This window comes from Erithacus rubecula, assembly GCF_903797595.1.
Source record: "Erithacus rubecula genome assembly, chromosome: 2".
Taxonomy (NCBI): domain Eukaryota; kingdom Metazoa; phylum Chordata; class Aves; order Passeriformes; family Muscicapidae; genus Erithacus; species Erithacus rubecula.
The window spans coordinates 2,896,574-2,919,754 of NC_136685.1; the positions used below are offsets into that span (position 1 = coordinate 2,896,574).

Below are 23,181 nucleotides of genomic sequence, written 5' to 3' on the forward strand. Positions count from 1 at the left end.
ATCTCCCAGTGGGATGATGGAATTTTATCAGTCATGCACTGGGACTCAGTGGCCATGAACAGGAGATATCTCCTGGAGGGAGGATGGGCTGTGGGAAGATAAAGATGATTGCCCAACTGGTTTAAAGATGGCCCATTAGCAGATGGTATGTGCCACAGATGGTGATAGAATACACATTTCTGGCCACATCAACCCAACACAAGGACATTTGTTCTGCAATTATCTGTAGTGTGGGTGGGTCTTGGTCACACAGCAGAGGTGGTGGAGTCCTGAAACCCAAGTAGAAATCACCATATCCTCAGTGCCCTGTCTCTGCTGTCAAGAAGAATGAGGTGTGGGATATTCTGCATAAGCAGATGTGGGTTCCCCTCCATGGAAGCCCCATGTGAGTCCCAAATGCTCAAATGTGTCTCTGTCCTGTGCTTTTTCTGATGTTTAGGATAAAACATGGGTGTTATTCCTTCCAATACTTCATCCTCTGAGTCATCCTGTGTGTCCAGCTGCTACCTGAGCACCCTGTGCTTTGGGTACTTGAATGACCACATTCAATCCATCAATTCACAGCTTCTTCCTCTCTAAAGAGAAAAGACAAAGCCAGGCATCTCCAAATGTGCCATGGGGCTCAATTCCCTGGTGCTTTGCATTCCCTGTGGCCCACCAAGAGATGCCCAGAGCAATGCCATGGAATTAACCTTGCCCTTGCAGCCCTGATGTTCTCTTGGCACATCACCAGCAAAATTTGACCATCAGAGACAAGCACTGGGCTGAGCTAACCCCCATTAGTGCCTTGAACTGGGAGGAGTTTGTCTCATACTGGGATGTGTCAGGCACAGCAGGATTGGTTCTGCACCCTGACTAGGAGCAGCCCCTGTTCCCAGCCCATCCTGAGCAGAGCTTCATTTTCCTCATGGTCTGAGATGCAGAAACTCTGCAAATCTTCAGAATCAACATTTCTCAGAGTCCAGAGAAGGCAGATCCAGCACCCTGGGGATATGGGGACAGTGTGGGAAGCAGGCTGGCAGTGAAATCACTGGCAGAGCACTGTTCTTGCTGAAGCTGCTGCAAATAAACCAAGTCCCCCTGAGGTGACAACTATTCCCAAAGCTGCAGGAACACGTTTCCCCAGCTGTGCTGAGCCACGGGCTCCTGGCTCCCAGCAGCATTCCTGTGCAGGAATTCACTGATGCTCAGCCTCTGCATCCATCTCAGCTCCTGTGCTTCCATTGGGAGGATTTAAGGGGCTACTGAGAGCTGTAGGAGCAGGAAATGGACTAAACCATGTCCCCAAGTGCCACATCTACGTGGCTTTTAATCCCTTCCAGGAGTGGAGACTCCATCACTGCCCATTGCAGCTGTGCCAGGGCTGGTCAACTTTTTGATGAAGAAATGGTTGCATAAATGTTGTACTCTGGATTCTTGACCAGTCCAGGTCTGTGCCAGGATGTGGTGCAGGAGCAAGAACTCCTTTTGTCTATCCTGGATATCATCAGAGGGAATTAGGAGTCAATGATTTTAATTTTCTGCTGTCACTGAGAGCAGGGATCTGCTTGGATGGAGCTTGGAGCAACCTGGTTTAGTGGAAGGTGTCTGCTCATGGCAGGAGGTGGAACAAGATGAGTTTTAAGGGCCCTTCCAACCCAAACTGTGTGATTTTGTGAAGGAAGAACTGAATCTTTCCAGCTTCAGCATTGCCTCTGCATGGCAGCTCCCAAGGGAAGCTCCACCACACTCCCTGCAGCAAACTAAACTCTGACTGGGGCTGGGATGCAGTCATTAGCTTAATGACAGGGTAAGAATTAACACTGACAGCTGAGAGATTGGCTCTGTCTCTGTTTGAAAGGTGCAGGAGAGTTTAAAGGCTTGCTGAGGCTTGGAAAGGAGATCCTGTGGGAGAATATTTAGGGTACAACCACACTGGAAAACAGGGCAGGTCTCCCCTTCCCTCATCCCCTTGCAGAGTGTTTGCCACCAGCTCCTTCATTTCCTTCTGCAGGATCACTTGGCCTCAGTGCAGCTGCCTTCACACCACCTTTGGCTCCTTCTTTGAGCAGGTTTTGCCCTGGAAAAGATCCCACACAAACCCTAAGCTGTGTCCCAAGCACCCTCTGGGTGCTCTCTCAGCCCAACTCTCTTGGGCTGCAGCCTGGCCTGGGCAGTATTTCAGTCTCTTTGAAATTAAAACAATATCATCACCCTCAACAGCAATAATGGGAGTTAATAATAGTTAATAGTATTGATAGTAATAGTAATAGTAATAATAGTAATAATAGTAATAGTAATAATAGTAAAAACAGTAGTAATAATAATAATAATGAATAGCTGTTGTCATCATTGTCATATTGTTCTTCACAGAATCATTTAGGTTGAAAAAGATCTCTTAAGATTATCAAGTTCAGCCTCTGGCCTTGATGTTTATTATCATTATTTTGGACCTTAGGGGCACATGGGTACCACAGAGGAGCCAGCAGAGCCATTTCCCTGCCTTTCCCTCGAGGTTTTATTGCCCCTTTGAAGAAATTCAGGGCTGTTTCTGATCTAATCAAAAGGGCTTCTCAATTTCTCTTCTGCCTGACATTCCTGGTGAAGGAAAGAGAATCAGAAAAGCTTCCCCTGATGAGGAGAACACCACATCAAATTTGAGGTTCCCTGGCTCTGCATTTAAACCATCAGGTTTTTCCATTAATTTTGCACCACCAGATCTGGTCTCTGCAGGAAGGGAGCCCTCTCAAAATGATTGCTGCCACTTGGAAAAACTTTAGGCTCTTCCATACTCTGCTTGTAAAGATTTATGATCACTCCAACAGAGCAAATATGCACAGAGGTGAGGGAGATTTTTGCTGATTTTTATAAATGCAGATGGTTTTCAGGAACAGTGTAGGGAAAACTGCTGGTTCTGGGATGGAGAAACACCAGTGAGGATTTTATGTTAATAAGCTTTCCCCTCATATGCAGGATTAGAGTTTTGGAGTTGCTGTGAATGGCCCTGCCTCTTTTTTTGATCCTGCATGAACAGACACACACTTTTAAACATGTATAGCCCTGTCTTTTAATTTAAAAAAAAAAACATCAAAAATGGGCAGTTTATCAGCCCAGGTGACACATTAGACTTAGAACAGCCCAGCAGGCTTGTAACAACTCACAGCAGAAATATGATCCAGACAAAAAGGGAGAAAACCCCAGTGCTAAGCTGCACTGACTCACACTGACACAGGCTGGAAATTCTGCTCTGCAGCAACATCTAGTGATGCTTTTGTGCACTGAAACCCAACCTCTTGGTTTGCATCCTCAGGGGGAATGGCAGGTGGCAGTGGTGGATGGCTGAGCAGCTCCCCTGAAACCCAAAAGGGACAAGATTCCAGATGGGAATCTCTAGATCTGGTTTAGCCACAGTCACAGGTGGCTGAATAAGACAATTCACCTGCACCCACTTTCTGTACCCACCAGCTGAACCACACTAAACTTTGGCACAGGGTTTAAGAATGTTTAATGCAGAGGAAAATGGCTTTAAATTGCTTTAAATGGAAAGATGACAGGTTTAGATTGGATGTTAGGAAGAAATTCTTCCCTGTGAGGGTGGGGAGGCCCTGGCACAGATTCCCAGAGAAGCTGTGGCTGCTTCTGGATCCCTGGCAGTGTCCAAGGCCAGGCTGGATGGGGCTTGGAGCAACCTGGGATAGGGGAAGGTGTCCCTGCCCATGGCAGGGGTGGGACTGGATGAAATTTAAGGTCCTTTCCAACCCAAACCATTCTGGTTTCATGATGCTGAGGCTGGCAGAGCTCAGATGGGAATGTGGAGTTGTGGAAAGCCCCTCCTGACCTGTGGAACATCTGATTGCTCTGCCTGGAGAGGTGCTGCTGATCCCCTGCCACAGCACAGACAGGTTTTACTCAGGAAGCCTGGACAGCATCAGTTAAGAACTGATGGACTTTTATCCTGTCCCCTTGCCTTGGAGAGAAGGAAGTGTGCAGCTGTAAATTCTGGGGAACTTGCCCTGGAAGAGGCATCAGCCAGAGCTGGTTTGCAGCTGTCAACAGCCAAGGAAAAAGGAGGCAGCTGGTCCCTAACTGGGGTGTGTTGGGACTTAGGAGTTTGGGAGTTTTGAATTTTTCATGTTTTTTGTCACTGACCCCCAGGGGAACAGCTCTTACCTTAAGGCCTTGGAGAAAGTTTCCAAATTTGAGTGATGGAGTTAAAATCAAGGGTGTGTAGTTAAATAGAAGTGTGTGATTTCACATGGTGGAGAGTTTGGAATTTGGGGTTTTTAGAATACAGTAATAGGTATGGGACAAGACAGAGATTCTTGGGCATTGTCTCTTTCTGTCTTCTTCCTTCTTCTTCATGATTTCAGGTAGCAGTTTTTGTTGGATAATTAGTGCTGCACTGAGGGTCACAAGTGTTTGGTTATTGGGTCAAAAGTATAAATAATATAGCTATTACTTCTCTATTGAACTGTTTAGCTTTAAAAGACCTGGTAACTACCTAGATTCACCTCCATTTTATTTGCTTTTAGCTAAAAGTGTTGCAGAACTCTCTGTACTTTTAAATAAGATTTAATAAACAACCAAGTCTGAACACAAAAAAATTCATCTCCTTTGTATTTTTAATCCTAACTCTGAGAGGAAACAGAAGAAAATTAAAACAAGCCACTAATTAGGTGGTGCAGTTTACCCATTACAAGTGGTGAACCTGTGTGGGGAAGAAAAACACCTGTTAAGACTTAGAATCAGGATGTCCTTGAAGAAAAAAATCATAAAGTAAGCAGCTGGAAGCTGGGAAAGACCCTTTTTTATAATCCTTTGTGATTTAATTCTAAGTAAAAACATAAAAACAAATAAAAACAAAAGGAAAAAACCCACTAATTAATTAATACAATTGACAAGAGTGCAGTTTGTCCTCACAGCTCCTTCTGTCCCTCTCCAGATGCCTATTCCCTGTCTGTGAGGGACAGCAATTCTGCCCACGGGGATGTCATCAAACACTACAGGATCCGCTCCCTGGATGGAGGGGGGTACTACATCTCCCCCAGGATGACTTTCTCCAGCCTGCCAGAGCTCATCCACCATTACAGCCGTGAGTTCTCTGCCTTCCCTTGGGATCTGTGTCCTGGAAGAGAGTGGGGACAGGTTTGGGAGGCACCACAGCTGCTCCATGTGTCTCCCATCAGGAAAGGAAAGAGGGGAATGTTGTCAGGATGTGCAGGAGGGATGTGTGGGAAGCAGGGTTTGGAGTTACTGGGTAGGATAATTTGCTGTTCTGTGGTTCCCTTTGAGATTTTCCCTTTGATTTTGGACCATTCTGGGTGCCTTGATGCCTGTGGCTGAAATTCTTCATGAAATTGTAGAATTATGAAACAGCATCATTACCCTCAACAGCAATAATGGAAGTTAATAATAGTTAATAATAGTTAATAGTAGTAGTAATAATAATAGTAATAATAATAATAGCTGTTATCATCATCATCATACTCTTCTTCACAGAATCATTTAGGTTGAAAAAGGTCTCTAAAGATTATCAAGTCCAGCCTTTGGCCTTGATGTTTATTATCATTATTGTGGAACTTAGAGCCATATGGGTACCACAGAGGATGTAAATAGATAACAGTTTAAACTTTGAATGTTCAGCAATTTGCAACAGATCTGTGCAAAACAGAGGGGAATTTGGCTGTTTGGGAGCTTTCCTGGAGGATGCTCAAGTGGATAACCACTCTGGTTCCTCAGATTTTCCTTAGAATGGAGACTTCTGGAGGAAAAGCCCTCTAAGACCACAAAACCATCTCTTCCCTCTGAACTGCCAAGGCCACCACTAGCCCATGTCCCCAAATGTCACATCCACACAGCTTTTCAATCCCTGCAGGGCTGGGGATTTCACCACTTGCCTGCTTGCTTGTGGAGGTTTCTATGGGTTGTTTTTTCCTGATGTGTGGATGGAGGGAGGTTCTCTGTGCCATCCCACTGACCTGTGCTGTGCTCTGTCCTCCTCCAGAGAAAGGGGATGGGCTGTGCCAGCGCCTCACAGCCCCCTGCACATCCCTGGTGCCCCAGAGACCCTGGGCCCAGGACGAGTGGGAGATCCCTCGGGAGGCGCTGAAGCTTGTGAAGAAGCTGGGCAGTGGGCAGTTTGGGGAAGTGTGGATGGGTAAGTGGAATTCCCTGCACTCCAGGAAAAAAAAAAAAACCATAAAGAGAGGAGGTGGAACTCCCTTTTAGTTCCCTCTAGCAATAAATATTCTGGGAGTGAAGATCCTTAAGGACAAACACGTATTTAGGGCACACATACAGAAGTGTAGAGGATTCCTGGGAAGGACTGGACAGTTCATGTTTGCACAGATCAGTGGTTGAGCAAGGGTTTCAGAGGGGGTTGAAGTCACTATTTACTCATCCCTTGGGATATGCACTCATTGTTCCTGGGTGTCCTGGTTTGAAGGACAGGTATCTGTGAAGAATGGCAAAAGCTTCTCTTTCAAATGGAGAATGTAAACCCCCTCCCTACAAATTATTATTATCATTTTAAAAATAAGGGGCTCTCAGGCAAATATATGGAAATTAGGAATAACAGTTCTTTACTAGGAAAAATAAAATAGAAATGCAGTATTACAAAGAACAATCCCAAACCCTGCCAGAGTCAGAATCCAAGCTGGCACAGTCAGTCAGTCAGGGTGGTGGCAGCAGTCCCATTCCATGGTGCTGCATCCTCCTGCAGTGGCAGATGTGGTTCAGCTGGAGCAGTGCTCCTGGAGAAGGTACAGTTTCCTCTGAAGGTGCAGGGATGATGTGGGAAGGTCCAGTTTTCCTCTGGAATCCAGTGGAAAGGCTGCTCTGGTGTTCCAAATCTCAGTTTTTCTCTGGGTAGGAAAGGCTTGGCTCCTGCCCTGGCTGGAGCATCTCCCAGTGGGATGATGGAATTTTATCAGCCATGCACTGGGACTCAGTGGCCATGAACAGGAGATATCTCCTGGAGGGAGGATGGGCTGTGGGAAGATAAAGATGATTGCCCAGCTGGTTTAAAGATGGCCCATTAACAGAGAATATGTGCCAGGAGATCAGGGGCACTGCCCCAGCTGGTTTAACAGATGGGGGCAGAACAAACATTGCTGTCACATCCTGCATTGCAACCCAAGACACTGGAAATTCTGCACAGCTGTAGGGATGCCAGTCACACCCAGTAGGGAACCTGGGTGACATTTCCCCACTTTTTCTGCCTTTCTGTTCCACTTTTTACCCCAAATCTCTGTCCCTGATGCCTTCCTGCCTACTCCTAATCAGCAGCAGAGGAAGTGGGGGGAGCTCAGCTTCCTTTGCCACCCTCTGTGTGGTTGCTGGTTGCCTTGGAAATCGAGATTGTGGACAGGACCAGGCTGAGTTCATGTGCTGACTGCACAGTCCTGTCTTTTTGGATGGCATTTGGATGATTTAAGAGCCCAGCTGGTGGGAGACCCTTGGGGTTTCACCCAGAAAGGGTCTGGGAGGGTTGTGTGAGGATGGTCTCACTGTAGGGACAATCCCTGCTGCAGCCCCATGGATTGACAGCTGTGACATCAGTGTCCCTTCTCCTCTCACACCTGCTGGCACTGGGATTTACCACGTTTCTTCACACGGGATTCAAGGGATCCTGTGCTTTCTGCTCCATCAGCTCCTCTCCTTATTACACAACCCCACAGAGCCTGCAGAGAGCCCCAAATTCCTCCAAACACCACAATCTCTCTGCAGGCTACTACAAGAACAACGTCAAGGTGGCTGTGAAGACCATGAAGGAGGGCAGCATGGATCCTGATGCCTTTTTGGCAGAGGCAAACCTGATGAAGAAGCTGCAGCACAACAAGCTGGTCCGGTTGTACGCCGTGGTCACCAAGCAGCCCATCTACATTGTCACAGAGTACATGGCCAATGGTAAAAACCCTCCTGGGCCTCTTTGCTGGCCTTCTGCAGAGCCACTCTGGTGACCTGGCCAGTGCAGAGTGAGGGTGGGCAGGAGTTGTAGCAAATCTGCAGGAAAATGACCCAAAAGTTTGATTCTAATACAGAAGGAGTCTTTTCTGGGTGATGAAAAAACTCCATTTGGAAAGTATTTCAAGTTCTCCTCTCCACTGTTCTCAATGGAAGTTTGTTTCATGGTTTTATTCCCCTCATGATGAAATTGTCCTTTCTTTTGCCCATCTTGCTTATAATAATTTAAATGATGAATGCTCAGCAGTTTGCAACAGATCTGTGCAAAACAGAGGGGAATTTGGGCTGTTTGGGAGCTTTCCTAATGGAAGATGCTCCCGTGGACACCCATACTGGTTTCTCAGATTTTTTTTAGGATGGAGGCAGATTTGTTGCATATATTCAGAGAAGCACCAGAGAAAACAAATTTATAGCTAATTCAGAAGAGTTACAGCAGTCCCTCCTCTCCTGCAGGGTGTTTGCTGGATTTCCTGAAGACAGAAGAGGGAAGCCAACTGAATCTCCCCAAACTCATTGATATCTCTGCTCAGGTCAGTGAACAGTCACTGGGAAAAGGATCCAAGATTTGTTATTGCCTCAGTGGAATTCCTGCAAGTCTGGAGTCAGGCTGAGCAGAGATTCCTGGAGGAAAACAGCTCCTCCTGCTGTGTTCTCTTAGGGATTCTCCTCATCCTCTCATATCCATGTGCATATCAGTTCTGTCCTTAGGGCAGCCCTCTGATAGCTTAGTGCAGGGCTAGAAATCTGGAGTTTGGGGTTTTTTGGAAGGTGGTGAGTTTATTTTGGTCTGATTTTATTTATTTTGCTTTTCTGCTTTCTCAGCAGGAAAAAAAAAAAAGTTTATTTTTCTTTTTACCAAAAAAAGAAGACAAAGCTCAACAAAGCAAGTCCCAGTGCAGGACCAGCAGTTCTGCCCTTCTGATGATGAGGCATAAAGGATGTTCTGACCCTCAAATCTGGCAATATTGCTCTTTAGGACAACAAACTTTTAACTTTTAAGCATCCCCAGGCTGCACATCTTAATAGCTGCAGCTGCAGTGTAACATTTTAATCCAGAAGTGCCTCTAAAAACAAATAGAGCAAAATTAGGGAAACCACATAAAGAATGAGAATGGCAAAATCACTGCACATTGGGCCCAGCCAGCTGCTGATAGAATTTGGCTCATCCAGAGCAGAGTTAGGTTAATTAGGAAATACTGGGGGAAAAAACCTCCTGAAGCATCAGGCTGAATAAAGGTCTGGGATTTATCCATAAAATCACTCAGGTTCTCTTGTCAAAGTGGACTTGAGGAAACAAAGTTTAAAGTTTGGTGGTTCCAGCCCTTATATAGACTTATTTTTTAAATTAATTAACAACTGGAGAATCTGAATATTTGAGGAAATGTTTTATGATAGTGGAAGACATTCCTTCTTGTTTTAACTAGGATGAAAAGATTTAAATTCTTTGAAGCAGTGTCACTTCTGTCATTTTTACTTTGAACCATCCATAGGGGTGGAATCTCTTTCTGTTCCTTTCCTCTTCACTACTGATAAAGTTTCCATATCTGCAGCTTCATAATTGTTGTCTGTGAGATGTTATGGGGACAAATTCACCCTCCCTGTGTAGGGAATTTGACTTAATTACTTCCCTCCTCTCCTGAAATCCCCACTTCCTTCCCTCCATCTTTCATTGTTTCATTCTCTCTCTTGAAAATTATAGCCTGTGGTTTGTTTTAAATTCCTGAGGATAAAGAAAATGATCCAAATTAATCCATATTACACATCCCTTGGGTTTAGTGGGAGGATTTCCCAGAAATTTGCAAGATGCTTTTCTGTGCAGGAGGAAATTGCTGCAGCCAGAGCAATCTCTGGGTGACTCAGAGCAAAGTTACAGAATCATGGAATCATGGAATGGGTTGGGTTGGAAGGACCTGAAAAATCGTCTCATTCCAACCCCTGCCATGGGCAGAGACACCTTCCACTATCCCAGATTGCTCCAAACCCTGTCCAACCTGGCCTGGAACATTTCCAGGGATCCAGGGGCAGCCACAGCTTCTCTGGGCACCCTGCAGCACACAGCAGGATGAGGATACCTGAACACAAACCAAACCCCCATACCCAAATGATGAAAACCCACAGGAATCACCCCCAGCATCAGGTAGGAAGGATTTTATCCATCCCTGAGGCTTTGGCATCAATTGGAAGAACAACTTTCATCCTCTCCCCTCCCACCCCAGCACCCCCTCCCCAGGACAGGCACTCAGACAATCCCTGGGTGTCTCTGGAAGAAGGAAAGGGCAGTCTGCTGAGCTGTTTTGCAATCTGTTTGTCATATCACAGCTTAGCAGGCACCCAACCCTCCTGAGCACGATTTCTGATGACATCCGTGGGAGTTAAAATTAGCACAGGGCTGAGGCACTCGATCCTGTGGTCAGTCTTGAGGGTAAATGCTTCAAAACACTCTGGGCTGGAAGGGGCTGAGCACCAGGTCCTATCTCATTAACATCAGGACAGGAAATTACATCAATTCTTCCATTTTCCACTGCAGAAACCAGCCCTTGCACTAGAGGGGTGTTGACACAGGTTAGAAATGCAGCTTTGGAAAATATGTGTGAGTATCCTGTTTGAAACCACATGTGACTGCTGAGGCTCATGTGAATCTGCATGGAGTGGAAAATTGCTCTGCCCTCACCCACAGGCACTTCAAAGCTTTAATGGATGCCAGGGGCTGCACAGACACACTCACCTTCCCAATAAATGCCCAGTCCAAATCTGAGACTCAGCCTGGCAATCTCTGGCTTCTATCAATCTCCCTTTTCAACCCCCAGCACCCAGCAATGAAATACTGCTGCTGTCATTGAGAGAGACTCATCTCACAGCAGGTACTTTAATCAAATTTTAGGAATAAATTCTTCCCTGTGAGGGTGGGGAGGCCCTGGCACAGGGTGCTCAGAGAAGCTGTGACTGCTCCTGGATCCCTGGAAGTGTCCAAGATCAGTCTGGGCAGGGTTTGGAACAACCTGGGATAGTGGAAGATGTCCCTGCCCATGGCAGGAGTTGGAATGAGATGATCTCTAAGGTCCTGAAGTCCCTTCCAGCCATTCTATGCCTGTTTGAATTTTTTAATTTTTTTTTTCTTTTCTTAATTCACATATTTAACCTGGAATGCTTATGACTAAAATCCCCACTGGAGAGGAGAGATTTGTGGCAGAAACTGGGAATGCAGTGATGTGGTTTCTGCTTTGCTGCAGACACAACTCAGGGCTGTGACTTCTGAACAAAACAGAGAGTGGGGCTTCTGTTCTGCTTCACTGGGCTGCTCAGGCTGGTAAAGCTGAATATCTGAATATCAAGGGATTATTAATTTATTTATCTGTTTGCTGATCCACCTGTCCATCCATCCATCCATCCATCCGTGATCACGGAGAGATAAATGCAACCCTGCAAAAGTGCCATGCCTTGCAAATGTGGATGACAAGATAAAAAAAATGATAAAAAACATAGAATCCAAGATAAAATGGGGAGGTGATGATGATGAAGGTGGGCTCTTCCTCCTCTCCCAGGTGGCAGAGGGCATGGCCTACATCGAGCGCATGAACTTCATCCACCGGGACCTGAGGGCTGCCAACATCCTCGTCTCAGAGACACTCTGCTGCAAAATTGCTGATTTTGGCCTGGCCAGGCTCATTGAGGACGAGTACCTGGCTCAGGAAGGTGGGTGTGATTCCCTTAATTCCCACCCTCCTGCCCCCAGGAATGCCAGGCACAGCTCATCTGGCTGCTGTGTCAGCGCCAGGAAAGAGGTGGAGAAACAGAAACACCCCAAAATCCAGTTCTGGAGCAGGCAGAAGTGCTTGGGGGTTATAAAACCAGCTGAAAAGTACAGATGGAAATGGGAAAAAAACTCTTTTGGTTATGTTTGGGGGAGTTCTGCTGGTTCTCCAGTTGTTTGCTGGAGAAATTTCACCTCTGGTTGTGAAAGATGCTGCCTGTGGCCAGGTTTTCACAGGGATTCAGTCCAGAGGGAAGGAAATAACAGAGCTGGAGCCACAAATCTGGATCCAGCAGCAGCTTCCAGGTGTGCCAGGCAAAGCAAGCCCTGACCACATCATGTCCTTTCCACAGCTGAGGAATAATAAATCATGGAATCATTTAGTTTGGAAAAGATTTCTGAGACTATCCTGAGGTCAGGTGTGAGATCAAAATAATTCAGATTGCAAAGGGACTCTACAGAGCATCAGGGAAAGTAGCAGAAGTGGTTGAAATAAAACCATTATGTCAGGCATAAGTGGCACTCACCAGAAGATTTTCAAATTTGGAAATCTGTCCTCTTCTAGAATTGGGATGAGATCAAATTCACCTTAAAATATACTCTGAGGAAAGAAAATTTAATCATTTTTGTGGCCTTTTAAAGTAAGTTAGGTAATATTCCTTTCAATTTCCTGCCCCAAAATACTTTTTGATACAAATTATACTCTCTTCAATATGCAAAACTATTTCAGAGCAGTAAAAGATCCCAAATGTAATTCAGAAACTGCCATGAAGGGGAATTGTGACTTTGCTGCAAATTTTTAAGGCAGTTTTATCCTTAAGAGAAGCTTTGATGAAATCAGTATAATTCTGTTAATAACCCAAGGAGCTGCTTTTCCAGCATAAATGTTTTCCCAGTATTTTTCCAGCTAGCTTTGCTCTGGAATAACAGCTCACCTCATTTTGTTTTGAAGAATTCTCACTTTATAGATTGCATTTCCCAGCCTTGTCACTCAGAGTGTGATGTGCAACACCCAAGGTGCTTATTTCACACCCTGCAGTTGGATTTCCAGTCCTGCAAGGATGTGTATAAATAAAAATGTGGTTTCTTCTGCAGCATAACATGATCAATTTTCACTTACTAAGGTGATTTTGCTGTTGGTTGTTTCCTTTTTTTTGGTTGTTTTTTTTTTTTTTTTTTTGTCTTAGCTAAACTGAAATTGCAACCTTATGGTCAGTGCTGTCCACAGAGGGCTAAGCAAGAACTTGGTGTGCAATATATAAAATGGGGCCTTATTTTGGTTTTAATATCAACATGCAGCTTTAAGGACTGAAGAAATTATGTTTGCTGTAATATTTATGCACTTCTGCTAAAAACAACCTCCTTCTAATAAGTGATTTCACAGAGTACCAGGAGACCTCAAGGATTATCTGATCCAATTTTTCTTGTGAAAGTCAAAGAACATATTTTACAGAACAAAATCCTTTTGTTGTTGTCCCATAATAAATCTGCAAAATTGGTTTTGAATATTCCATCCAGCTCTGGGATGGAGCAAGTCCTGAGGAGGATATACAGAGCTGGAGCCCCTCTCCTAGGAAGAATTACAAAACCATGATCAACAGCCCAAAGGAACCAGGGATCAGTTTTGGGGAATTCTTGTGCCTGTGACAGGTGAGGGAGATGCTGTAACTCCAGGACTTAATTCTCTTTGTTTCCTTTGGGACAGGTGCCAAATTTCCCATCAAATGGACAGCTCCAGAGGCCATTAACTATGGGGTTTTCACCATCAAATCTGACGTGTGGTCATTTGGGATCCTCCTGACAGAGATCATCACCTATGGCAGGATCCCTTATCCAGGTACAGAATCCCTTATCCAGGCACAGAATCCCTTATCCAGGTACAGAATCCCTTATCTGGGTGCAGGATCCTTTATGTGAGTACAGAATCCCTTATATGGGTACCGGATCCCTTATCCAGGAACAGGATGCCTTATCTGGGTACAGGATCCTTTATCTGGGTACAGGATCCCTTATCCATGTACAGGATCCCTTGTCCAGGTTCAAGATCCCTTATCTGTGTACAAAATCCCATATCCAGATAGAGAATCCCTTATCCAGGTACAGAATCCCTTATCTGGCTACAGAATCCCTTATCTGGGTACAGGATCCCTTATCCAGGTACAGCATCCCTCATCCATGTACAGGATCCCTTATCTATGTACAGGATCCCTTATCTAGATACAGAATCCCTTATCCAGGCACAGGATCCCTTATCTGGCTACAGAATCCCTTACCCAGGTACAGCATCCCTTATCCAGGTACAGGATTCCTTATCCAGGTACAGGATTCCTTATCTAGGTACACAGTTCCTTACCCAGGTACAGAATCCCTTATCCAGTTACACAATTCCTTATCCATGTATAGGATTCCTTATCCAGGTACAGGATTCCTTATCTGGGTACAAGATTCCCTATCCAGGTACAGGATTCCTTAACCAGTTACACAATTCCTTATCCAGGTACAGGATTCCTTATGCAGGTACAGGGTGCTGGGGATGCAGGATGAGTGTCCAGGGAGTTTCAGGGTTCCAGTGTCACTCCAGGTTTGGAGGCACTCACTGGAGTGTGCCCAGACACACACAGCTGTCCCTTAGAATCACTGAATCCTTTAAGTAGCAAAAGGCCACTAAATTGAATGAACCCAGCATTGGCAAAGCCAACACTGACCCATGTCCCCAAATGCCACATTTACACATCTGGTAAATCCCTCCAGGGATGGGGACTCCACCACTGCCCTGGGTAGCTGTGCCAGGGCTGGACAATCCTTTCCATGAAGAAATAATTTTTAATATCTGATCAAAATTTCCCTTGGTACAACCTGAGGCTATTTTCTCTTGTTATCTGAAAGAAGAGCCTGACTTCCCCTGGCTGTCCCCTCCTGTTAGGAGTTTTCAGAGGCACAAGGTTCCTCCTGAGGCTCCTTTTCTCCAGGCTGAGCCCCTTTCCCAGCTCCCTCACACTCTCCTGGTGCTCCAGCCTCTTCCCAGCTCTGTTCCCTTCCTCCAGCCTCTCAATGTCCCTCTTGCCACAAGAGATCCTCCAAGCTGGCTTTCCTTCCCTCAGTTATACCTGTGCAAAACCAAACTTAGAGAGGGAATCAGGGGTGGACAGAGGGATGGAGGGGAAGCACCACCCCGAGGAAGGGATGATTCCCAAATAAAGGAACCACCGCAGCCCCTCCATCCCAGCTGGGTGGGATCTGCTGGGAACACTGAGCTTTCCCCCCTCTCTGGATGCTGAATAACTCCAGCCGGGCTGTGTTCTCCTCCAGGAATGACCAACCCCGAGGTGATTCGCAACCTGGAGCGGGGTTACCGCATGCCCTGCCCGGAGATGTGTCCCGGGGAGCTCTACAGCATCATCCTCAAGTGCTGGCGCACCAACCCCGAGGAGCGCCCCACCTTCGAGTACCTGCAGTCGGTGCTCGAGGACTTCTACACCTCCACGGAGAAGCAGTACGAGCCCGAGCCGCAGCAGTGAGCACAGCCCCGCCAGCTGCTGGGGACAGCGCTGGGGACAGCGGGGACAGCGCTGGGGACAGAGGGGACAGCGCTGGATGGACAGTGGGAACAGCGATGCAGGACAGCAGGGACAGCAATGGATGGACAGCAGGGGACAGGATGAGGGACAGCCACCACGCTCCGGTGCTGCCCTTCCTGCCGGGGAATGAGGAGGGACACGATGCTGCCGCCTCTGTGGTTGTCGCAGAGACTCAAGAGGTGGCTCAGAGGGCTGTGCCCACCTGGCAGGCACGAAGAAAACTCCCACCTGGATGGGGAAAAGCCGCTCAGCTCCGCAGCTGCGGCTCCAGGGAGGGGGTGGTGCGGGGATGAAGGGTCCCTGCCCCGCTCCGACGGCGCTGCTGGCGGTCCCACAGCCCGTCCGTGTCACTGTCACCGTGTCCCCTCGGGCCGCGCCAGCTCCGGAGCGCTCCTGCCGGGTGATGCCCCCGCTCCGCCTCAAGTCGGTAATAAAAAACTGGATACGAGGATTTCCCATTTGTTTATCGAGGCGTCAGGGTGTGAGTGAGCCGCTGTCCTTCCTTCCCACCGCCAGCCCCTGGAGGAGAAGGGAGAGGCCGGGGGGTGATGCTGGATTGGTACCCGGGGGATGCCCGAGGAGCAGGAGAGATTTTCGTGCTGTGGCCACGAGATGTCCCTCCTTCCCAGGGAATCTCGACTGCTTTCGGGAAGTAAAAAATCGTGTAAAAAAAATATACTTTGGAAATAAACCCCTCCCTCCTTCCCTGCACAAGCTCCCCGTGCAGCAGCACGGCAGGTCCCGCTCCGCACCCAGCGCCGGGAGGGCTCAAATGCCTTTTCCCTGTTTCTGGAGAATCTCCAAGCTGGGGGAATGCCCACAAGAGGCTTCAGGTGGTCTCCAGTCAGGAGAATCAGTTGGCTGAGGAGTGCAGGGCAAAGAAAAAGGGCACAGATGGCACACGGAGGAGTGTGAGGAGCACAGGGTGAGCTCCAGGCTCCAGAACCAGCCCCCAGCGTGTTCCCTCTGCTGTTTTCTTCTCCATGAAGTAGGTTTTCAGTCCAGCTGTAGAGGGTGCATTTCACAGTGGAAAAGGGAAACAGCAGAGATGGAAAGACAAATCTCTGGTAAATCTTAAAATATTCAAATGGGGTTTGTAAGAATGGTGGGAACAGAGTTTTTACCAGGATCTGTTGTGATGGAAGAAGAAGTGATGTTTTTAAAAATAGGGTAGATTTAGACCAGACATAAGGAAGATTTCTTTTAAGAATGAAAGTGTAAAACAGGGTGCCCAGAGAAGCTGTGGCTGCCCCTGGAGCCCTGGAAGTGTTCAAGGCCAGGTTGGATGGGGCTTGGAGCAACTTGGGATGGTAGAAGGTGTCCCTGCTCATAGCAGGGATGAGAGATCATAGAATGATCCTTAAGATCCCTTCCAACCTAAACCATTCCATGATTCTGTGTCATGTGTATCAGAAAAAGCACCCAGCCAAGCCCAAGGCATGACACAGAATTATCTGTTAGTGCCACTGCTGCACAAGAGTCTGGGAGAAAAAGGAACTGTCCCCCCGAGGGGAAAGGAGGATTTAAAGACAATAAATGATCTCCCAAGCTGAGAAAGAAGGGAACTGGCTGAGATGAGCCAATTTCAGAAATGCTAGTGCAGAATCTCTTAAGTGTCTGGGATTTTTCCATAGGGATGGTGGATGGAGGTTTATGGGAAACCTGCACCCCTCTAGGACTGCACTGGAGCTGGGTGGACTGGAAAAGATCTCCATCTTCACAACCTGAACCCTAGACTAGTAAGTCCTAGAAATAATTTAAGATGAATCAGGTTCCTTCGTGGTTCCCAAGGGACAAGTTACATGTGCTATAATTACACAAAGCCCATTTTAAACCACAGGGAAAAAAACACATTTATTATATAATTTCACTGGAGTTGAAGGAAAAGTCTCCTTGCTTGAACTCCAGCTTGGTGTCTCCCAGATCCCAGGGACTCCATGCAGGACCAGCAGATTCCTGTTAATGAGATGGTAGTCAGGAAATAAATACAGATGAAAGCTATTTGACTCCTTGGCTGTTAATATTTTATTGAAGTGAAAACTGGATTATTTGTGCTGGGGCAAAGCAGGAAGAAGGGCTGCAGGGTGTCTGCTGAGCACTTGTACATTGCATTATCACCCAAGGCCAAAGTGTCAAGTGTTGTAGCTCAAATTAGAAAGGAAATGGATATTTTTATGGCCAAGTTACAGCACGTGGCCAAGCCCAGGGTGAACATAACAAGAGGCTGTGAGTTGAGCTTCCTCTGCACTGGCCACCACGGTCCTCTTTTGTTCCTGCTGAACAAACACATTAAATTTGTTCCCTGGGGGAGACCTGGCTCCATAATCTCCTCCATAAAGCCACTGGAAACTCTTCTGGGGCTGTGCCACCAAGCTGAGCCTGCCCAGGGGATGGAGAGGGAGCATGAGCTCCATGGTTTTACAAAACATCCACAGTTTTACAAAGCACCCACTAAAACCACTGGAAAATCAGCCCTGCAGTTCCTCCACCACAGCTGGACAGAAAACGACCTGCCCTCCTGAGCAGGGATTGCAGTCACAGTCCTAGGTGAGGAGAAGGGGGTTTTCCTCTCTGACCTCCACCCCAAGATGTCTCCAGTGCCATCAGAAAGTTCTGCAAAAATCCTTTTGTCCCCATACCAACCTGGCAGTCTCTTCACATGGGTGAGTTCCAGCCAGAGGCTCACAGAGAAATCTTGGAGCAAGAGAAAGGTGATAAAAATGATCCAGGCTCTCAAATTCAACTTACCCAAGAAGAACTTCCAGGGCTGTGCAAAAGTATTTTATAAGATATGAGTAAATTCCTGACCTGAATGGCCCAGACAGGGATTAATAAGATTATCAAGTGATGTCAATAATATCCAAAATAATACTTTCATTTCTTCCCTGGGTGCCACTGGAATATTCTTTCCAATTCTCACACTGAAATATTCAGTTCTCCATTTTTGCTCTTTGCTTTCCATGCAGCCTTGGTCCTGTTACTCATCTTCTGTCTGCATCTTCATCTTCTGTCTGAAATTTCATCTCTGTGGGTAGTGTCTGGCCTTGTGCTGAGTTCCTTGCCATTAACACCCTGTTTGCACGTGGTTTGAGGCTTTGGGGAGAAGGTTCCTGTGGCATTTCTCAGTTCTTCACCTCGCAGATGTAGACACAGCCCGTGGCTGCAATGTGAGACCTTCCCTGGGCAATGGCTGTGCACTGGGACATCTTGGCAAAGTGGGGAGTGCCTCTGGAAACTTGGAGCCAGGGCCAGAGTGGGGGACAGGCATGGAAAAATTAGCAGATGCTGAGGGGAGAGAGGTGGGAGAGGGAGGGAGAGCTAAGGGAAATCAGTGAGAGGGCAGGGCTGTGGGGAGCTGCAGCACTGGGTGGTTTTTCTGCTGTCTGTCTCATCAGCTGTGAGCTCCAGCTCTCCCCAGAGCCCAGGCACTCCCAGCAGTGTGGGTTTTCTCTTGTCCAGCAAAAGATTCAGCATAGCACACACTCCCTGTGCAGCTGACCCTGGAGCTGAGAGATGGGCTTGGTCAGCTGGGGGAAAACAAGAGCAAAGCAGCATCCAAGTCATGTCACAGCACCATGGAATCACAGAATGCTTTGGGACAGAAGGAACCTTAAAGGTAATCTCGATCCAACTCCCTGCCATGGGACATTTCCACTATCTCAAGCTCTGTCCAACCTGGACACTTCCAGGGATCCAGGGGCAGCCTCAGCTTCTTCACAGACAAGGATTTCCTCCTAATACCTAATCTAAATTTACCCTCCTTCACTGTCCCACATCCTGGGAGATGGATTTTATTTCAATGCCATCCCAGGCTGGGCTCTTGCTTGCAGCAGGACACCCTGGCAGGCACAGCTCACCCATGTGCCACATTCCAGGAGCTCAGGCTCTCTCCCAAGGGGACAAAGGGAGGATCCAAGTGTCTCCACCTGCTCTGTGCCTGGAGCTTGCCTTGCTGGCACTGCAAATCCAGGCTGCTGGGAAGGGAGGTGCTGAGGAACTCTCACCTTGCTCTGTTTTACCTCCACCCACACACAGCGGGGTAAATATTCCCTGGCAAACACTGCAGAGCAAACAAGGGCATCGATGTCCTGCCAGGCTGAGCTCTGCTCTCTGAGCTGCCCCACCAAAGGGAACAATGATCACTTTTTCCCCTCCCTGGCCAGGCTGCTCAGCAGCCCAGTGCCAAGGGAGAATTCACTGAGTCTTGGTTCAGGGTTCCCCAAGGGCAGTGACACTCCAGGCTGGCTCTGCAAAGCATTTGTGGCCATTCCTGAGCACCCCCAGCCAAGGAGAAGCTGGGTCTGTGTGTCACAGCTGGGCTGTGAGCATGGCAGAGAGCACAGATGTGCTCCTGGTGGGAAGCAGAGACAGAACCTGCAACAAATCTGCCCAAGGAAAGCCCTCTCCATCCCCACTGGCTGCTCAGGGCAGCATTTCATCTCTGCCAGCAGCCAGGAAAAGCCTGCAGGGGTAACAGGGCTCCAGGGAAGAGTTTTCCTGTGTCACTCAGGCTCAGGCTGCCCCAATGAGGTTTGTGTTGGCTGCAGGGGGCTGGGGCTGTTTCTGGGGGATTGCTCATCCCTCCGGTGTCAGGTGCTACAACACCATCCCTGGCTTGGGAAGTCTCTAAATCACTGATTTCCTTGTTCTGCTCTCCCAGGGCTCGTGCTGCACCCAGGACATTTGGGATTGCCCTCCACTGCAGACAGGCTGTAACCTGCCATGGGTTCTCCTTTCCCCAGAGTTTCCTCATCCCTTGCTCTGCCCAAGGTCACTCCCAGCTAAAATTAGTTTATCCAGTTTTGGAGAGAAGGGATGGCCAGCTGCTCTGGTTTGCTCACAGTCCTGGGAGCTGGCAACAGGAGACCCAGCTCTGACTTCCCTTGGGGATGATGCCTTGCCACCTTCGTGGTCACAAGAAAAAGATTAATAGCCAGCTTGTCCTCTCACCTTAAACCTGAGCTACAAGTCTCTGCTAGCAGAGCAGGAGCAAGGAACATCTCCCTGGAGCCACCATCCCCTAAATGCCAGGTGTCACCCTGATTGTACCAGACATTTTACTGGCCACCATTGTCTCTGGGATAGCAGGAGACTCCCCTCAGCCTTTCAAAGGTGTATTTAACTCATCCTCACCTGAACCTTCTTTCTGACCTTATCTTTCCTCTTTTCTTTGAAGGGTTGGCTGAAGCCACAGGGTGGAGACAGTGAAAGGCAGCTGTGGCAGGGTGGTGGGAGTTTTCTGTGGTCAGACCACAGACCCACCCAGGGCTGGGGGTGCTCAGGATCCTGGTCAGAAATGGGAGTTAAAACCACATTGATGCCTGGGAATGAGGTAACAGCCTGGCCAGGCTGAATCAACATCCCTGGAGGGATGAAAAGATGTGTGGATATGTCACTTGGGGACATGGGTGAGGGGTGGCCTTGGCAGTGCTGAGGGGTGGTTGGACTTGATAATCCCAGAGGGCTTTTCCAGCCTAAATGATTCCATAACCACAGGGAGCCTCCAAGCCACAGGAAAAGCCTTGGCTGGGGATTGTGCTCTGGCACAGCTGCTCTGAACAGGTAAATGTGAGAGGCTTTACCCCAGATCAAACCTCTGGAACAACTGGCCTGCCTCATCCAGGAGATAAGAAATTAATATCATTAATTAATTAATATACCTTCCCTCTCCCATCTGCATCTGACCAACTGTCATAAAATCAGAATAATGGAATGGTTTAGTTGGAAGACATCTTAAAGACCATCCAGTTCCAGCCTTCCTGGACAGGGACACCTTCACTAGACTTTGTCATCTTCAAACAAGGACCTCAGGGGCTTCCTTTGGCAGGACAAACACTGACAGGGCTGCTCTGGCTGGTGTTGATTCTCCAGTTCCTTAAACTTTGGCACTACTCAGTACAGCTGTGCTGGTAAACCAAAAAAAATACCAGTTCTTTCCCCTGGTCCTGAGGCCAGTTGTTCTGCTCTGGCCATGTCCATGCTATTAAAATCTCTCAGCCTCCTAAACAGTGTGGACAGAACCAAAATATGTTTTGGGGGTTGTTCTTGAAGTGTGGTGTCTCCAATCTGATGCCCAGAGATGGTATGGATTATTAATAGCTTCTGGGAGGAACAGGTTAAGAGTTTAGCAGTGCAGATGATCAGATTCCTGTCTGTGTTGAATTTAATACCACAGATACATCCAATAAACACAAATTTGCCTGAAATCACCAAGCACTGATTTACATCTGGTGGACAGAGCCACCTCTCCAGAGCAACACCAACTGCTCAGACTGCTAAACCTCACCTCTGCCTTCCATGAGCTGGCAAATGTTTATTCCAGGTGTTTAGGTGCTCCTAGAGGTTCCCAGCCATGGCTCTGTAGGGGCCAGGAGCTCTGTGTATCTGCAGATCTGCTCCCCTGGGCTGTGCAGCATCTCCCCACAGCTCCCCTCTCGCCCTAGGTGGTCTCCAGCCCCACCACAGGGTCGCTTCCCCCTGATAACTCCAGGGTCTCACAGGTCACCCCAAGGGCAGCAGGGGGACATGTATCAACCAGCCCCGACACGCTGCACTCCAGGAGTAGCTGTGTTTAGAGCCAGCCACTCTCTGATCTTCAATAACCTGGCAGCAGCTTGTAAACAGTGTGTTTGAGGTGATAGCATCCCCCCTGAGCCATTTGCACCCTGCCCCCAGCCCCTGCCTCCCTCTCACTCCCACTCTGGCTGCTCAGAGCCAAAACTGCTCAGCCTGTGGCTGAGTGTTGGATGCAGAGGGCTGGGGAGTCAGGGAGGGCTGCAGGGGTGGGAGCACTGGTTTGAGTGTGGTGGTGTTTCTAAAATATTGCCTTTGTCTCTTGTGGATTGGACCTAAAAAGAGTGGGATAGTGGAACACTGCAAAGCCCTTGGCATGGACCAACAACATCCCAGCCCCAAGGTGTGACATGAAAATGTAAAGACATTGGTTGGGAATAAAGCAACATCCACCAGGTGTGTGATCTAAATTCGCTTCCAGTTTAATATAATGATTTGGGTTGAAAGGGATGGTAAAGATCAACTTGTTCCACTATCCCAGGTTGCTCCAAGCTCTGTCCAGCCTGGCCTTGGACACTTGCAGGGATCCAGGGGCAGCCACAGCTTCTCTGGGCACCCTGTGCCAGGGCCTGCCCACCCTCACAGGGAACAATTCCTTCCCAATATCCCATCTATCCCTGACAGTGGGAAGCCATTCCCTGTGTCCTCCAGCTTCCCACCCTCAGCTCCTTGTGCACAAATAAAGAAGACCTGAGCCCTGGGGATGGACTGTGTTTTAATCAGGGGAGTTCTCTTGCATTGTCCCACTTGGATGCAGAAGGAAAGGACATCAGGATAATTCATTGCAGGGTAAATGCCCAATCAATGTGTGCTCTGAAGCAGGAGGAGCTCAAAAAATGGATGGAGGGGAAGGGGTTGACCCCATTCTCTCCTAGAAAGGTGGAAAAACCCCTTTGAAGCTCCATCTCCAAACTCTCCATCCTGCTTAGTCTGGCACAGGTCTGGCTTGGCTGATTCAGGTGAGTCCCAGGCATAGTCTGGGTGTTTTTCTGAGCCAGACCCCATTCCCAAATTCCCAATAATCACTGTGAGCCTGGCCATCCTTTTCTGAAGGTGAAAAGCGCTCAATAGGATGGACCCAACCCATGCTGCAGCACCAGAGGGTCCTTCCATCTGAGGGGACAAAACAAAACATGAAAGCAGGAGAGACCAAAGAGCTCTGCAGCCACATCTTCCCTTTCCCTGGCAGAGCAGCAGGTGAAGGCCACAGGGCAGAGCCCAGCTGTGCTGCCTTCTTCCAATGCAATCTCCCACGAAATCCCTGCTGTCTGCCCCACTCCTCCTCCTCCTCCTCCTTGGAGCAGCACAGCAAAACAATGCTGCTGTATCCCTGGG

At 48.0% G+C, this 23,181-nt stretch overlaps 2 protein-coding genes across 2 annotated transcripts in view; both read left to right on the forward strand.

Moving 5' to 3' along the window:
• Nucleotides 1–15,301, forward strand: part of BLK (BLK proto-oncogene, Src family tyrosine kinase) — a 47,091-nt gene extending 31,790 nt beyond the window's left edge. Inside the window, exons 7-13 of the mRNA XM_079298201.1 lie at nt 4,922–5,071; nt 5,984–6,136; nt 7,708–7,887; nt 8,398–8,474; nt 11,487–11,637; nt 13,401–13,532; nt 15,005–15,301. Coding sequence (XP_079154327.1) covers nt 4,922–5,071; nt 5,984–6,136; nt 7,708–7,887; nt 8,398–8,474; nt 11,487–11,637; nt 13,401–13,532; nt 15,005–15,213 — 1,052 coding nt within the window. The 3' untranslated portion in view covers nt 15,214–15,301. The remainder of the gene's footprint in view (nt 1–4,921; nt 5,072–5,983; nt 6,137–7,707; nt 7,888–8,397; nt 8,475–11,486; nt 11,638–13,400; nt 13,533–15,004) is intronic.
• LOC306798267 (gallinacin-9) overlaps nt 1–23,181 on the forward strand; it is a gene marked incomplete at its 3' end in the record, with an annotated part of 229,457 nt that overhangs the window by 25,445 nt on the left and 180,831 nt on the right. The window lies entirely within an intron of this gene.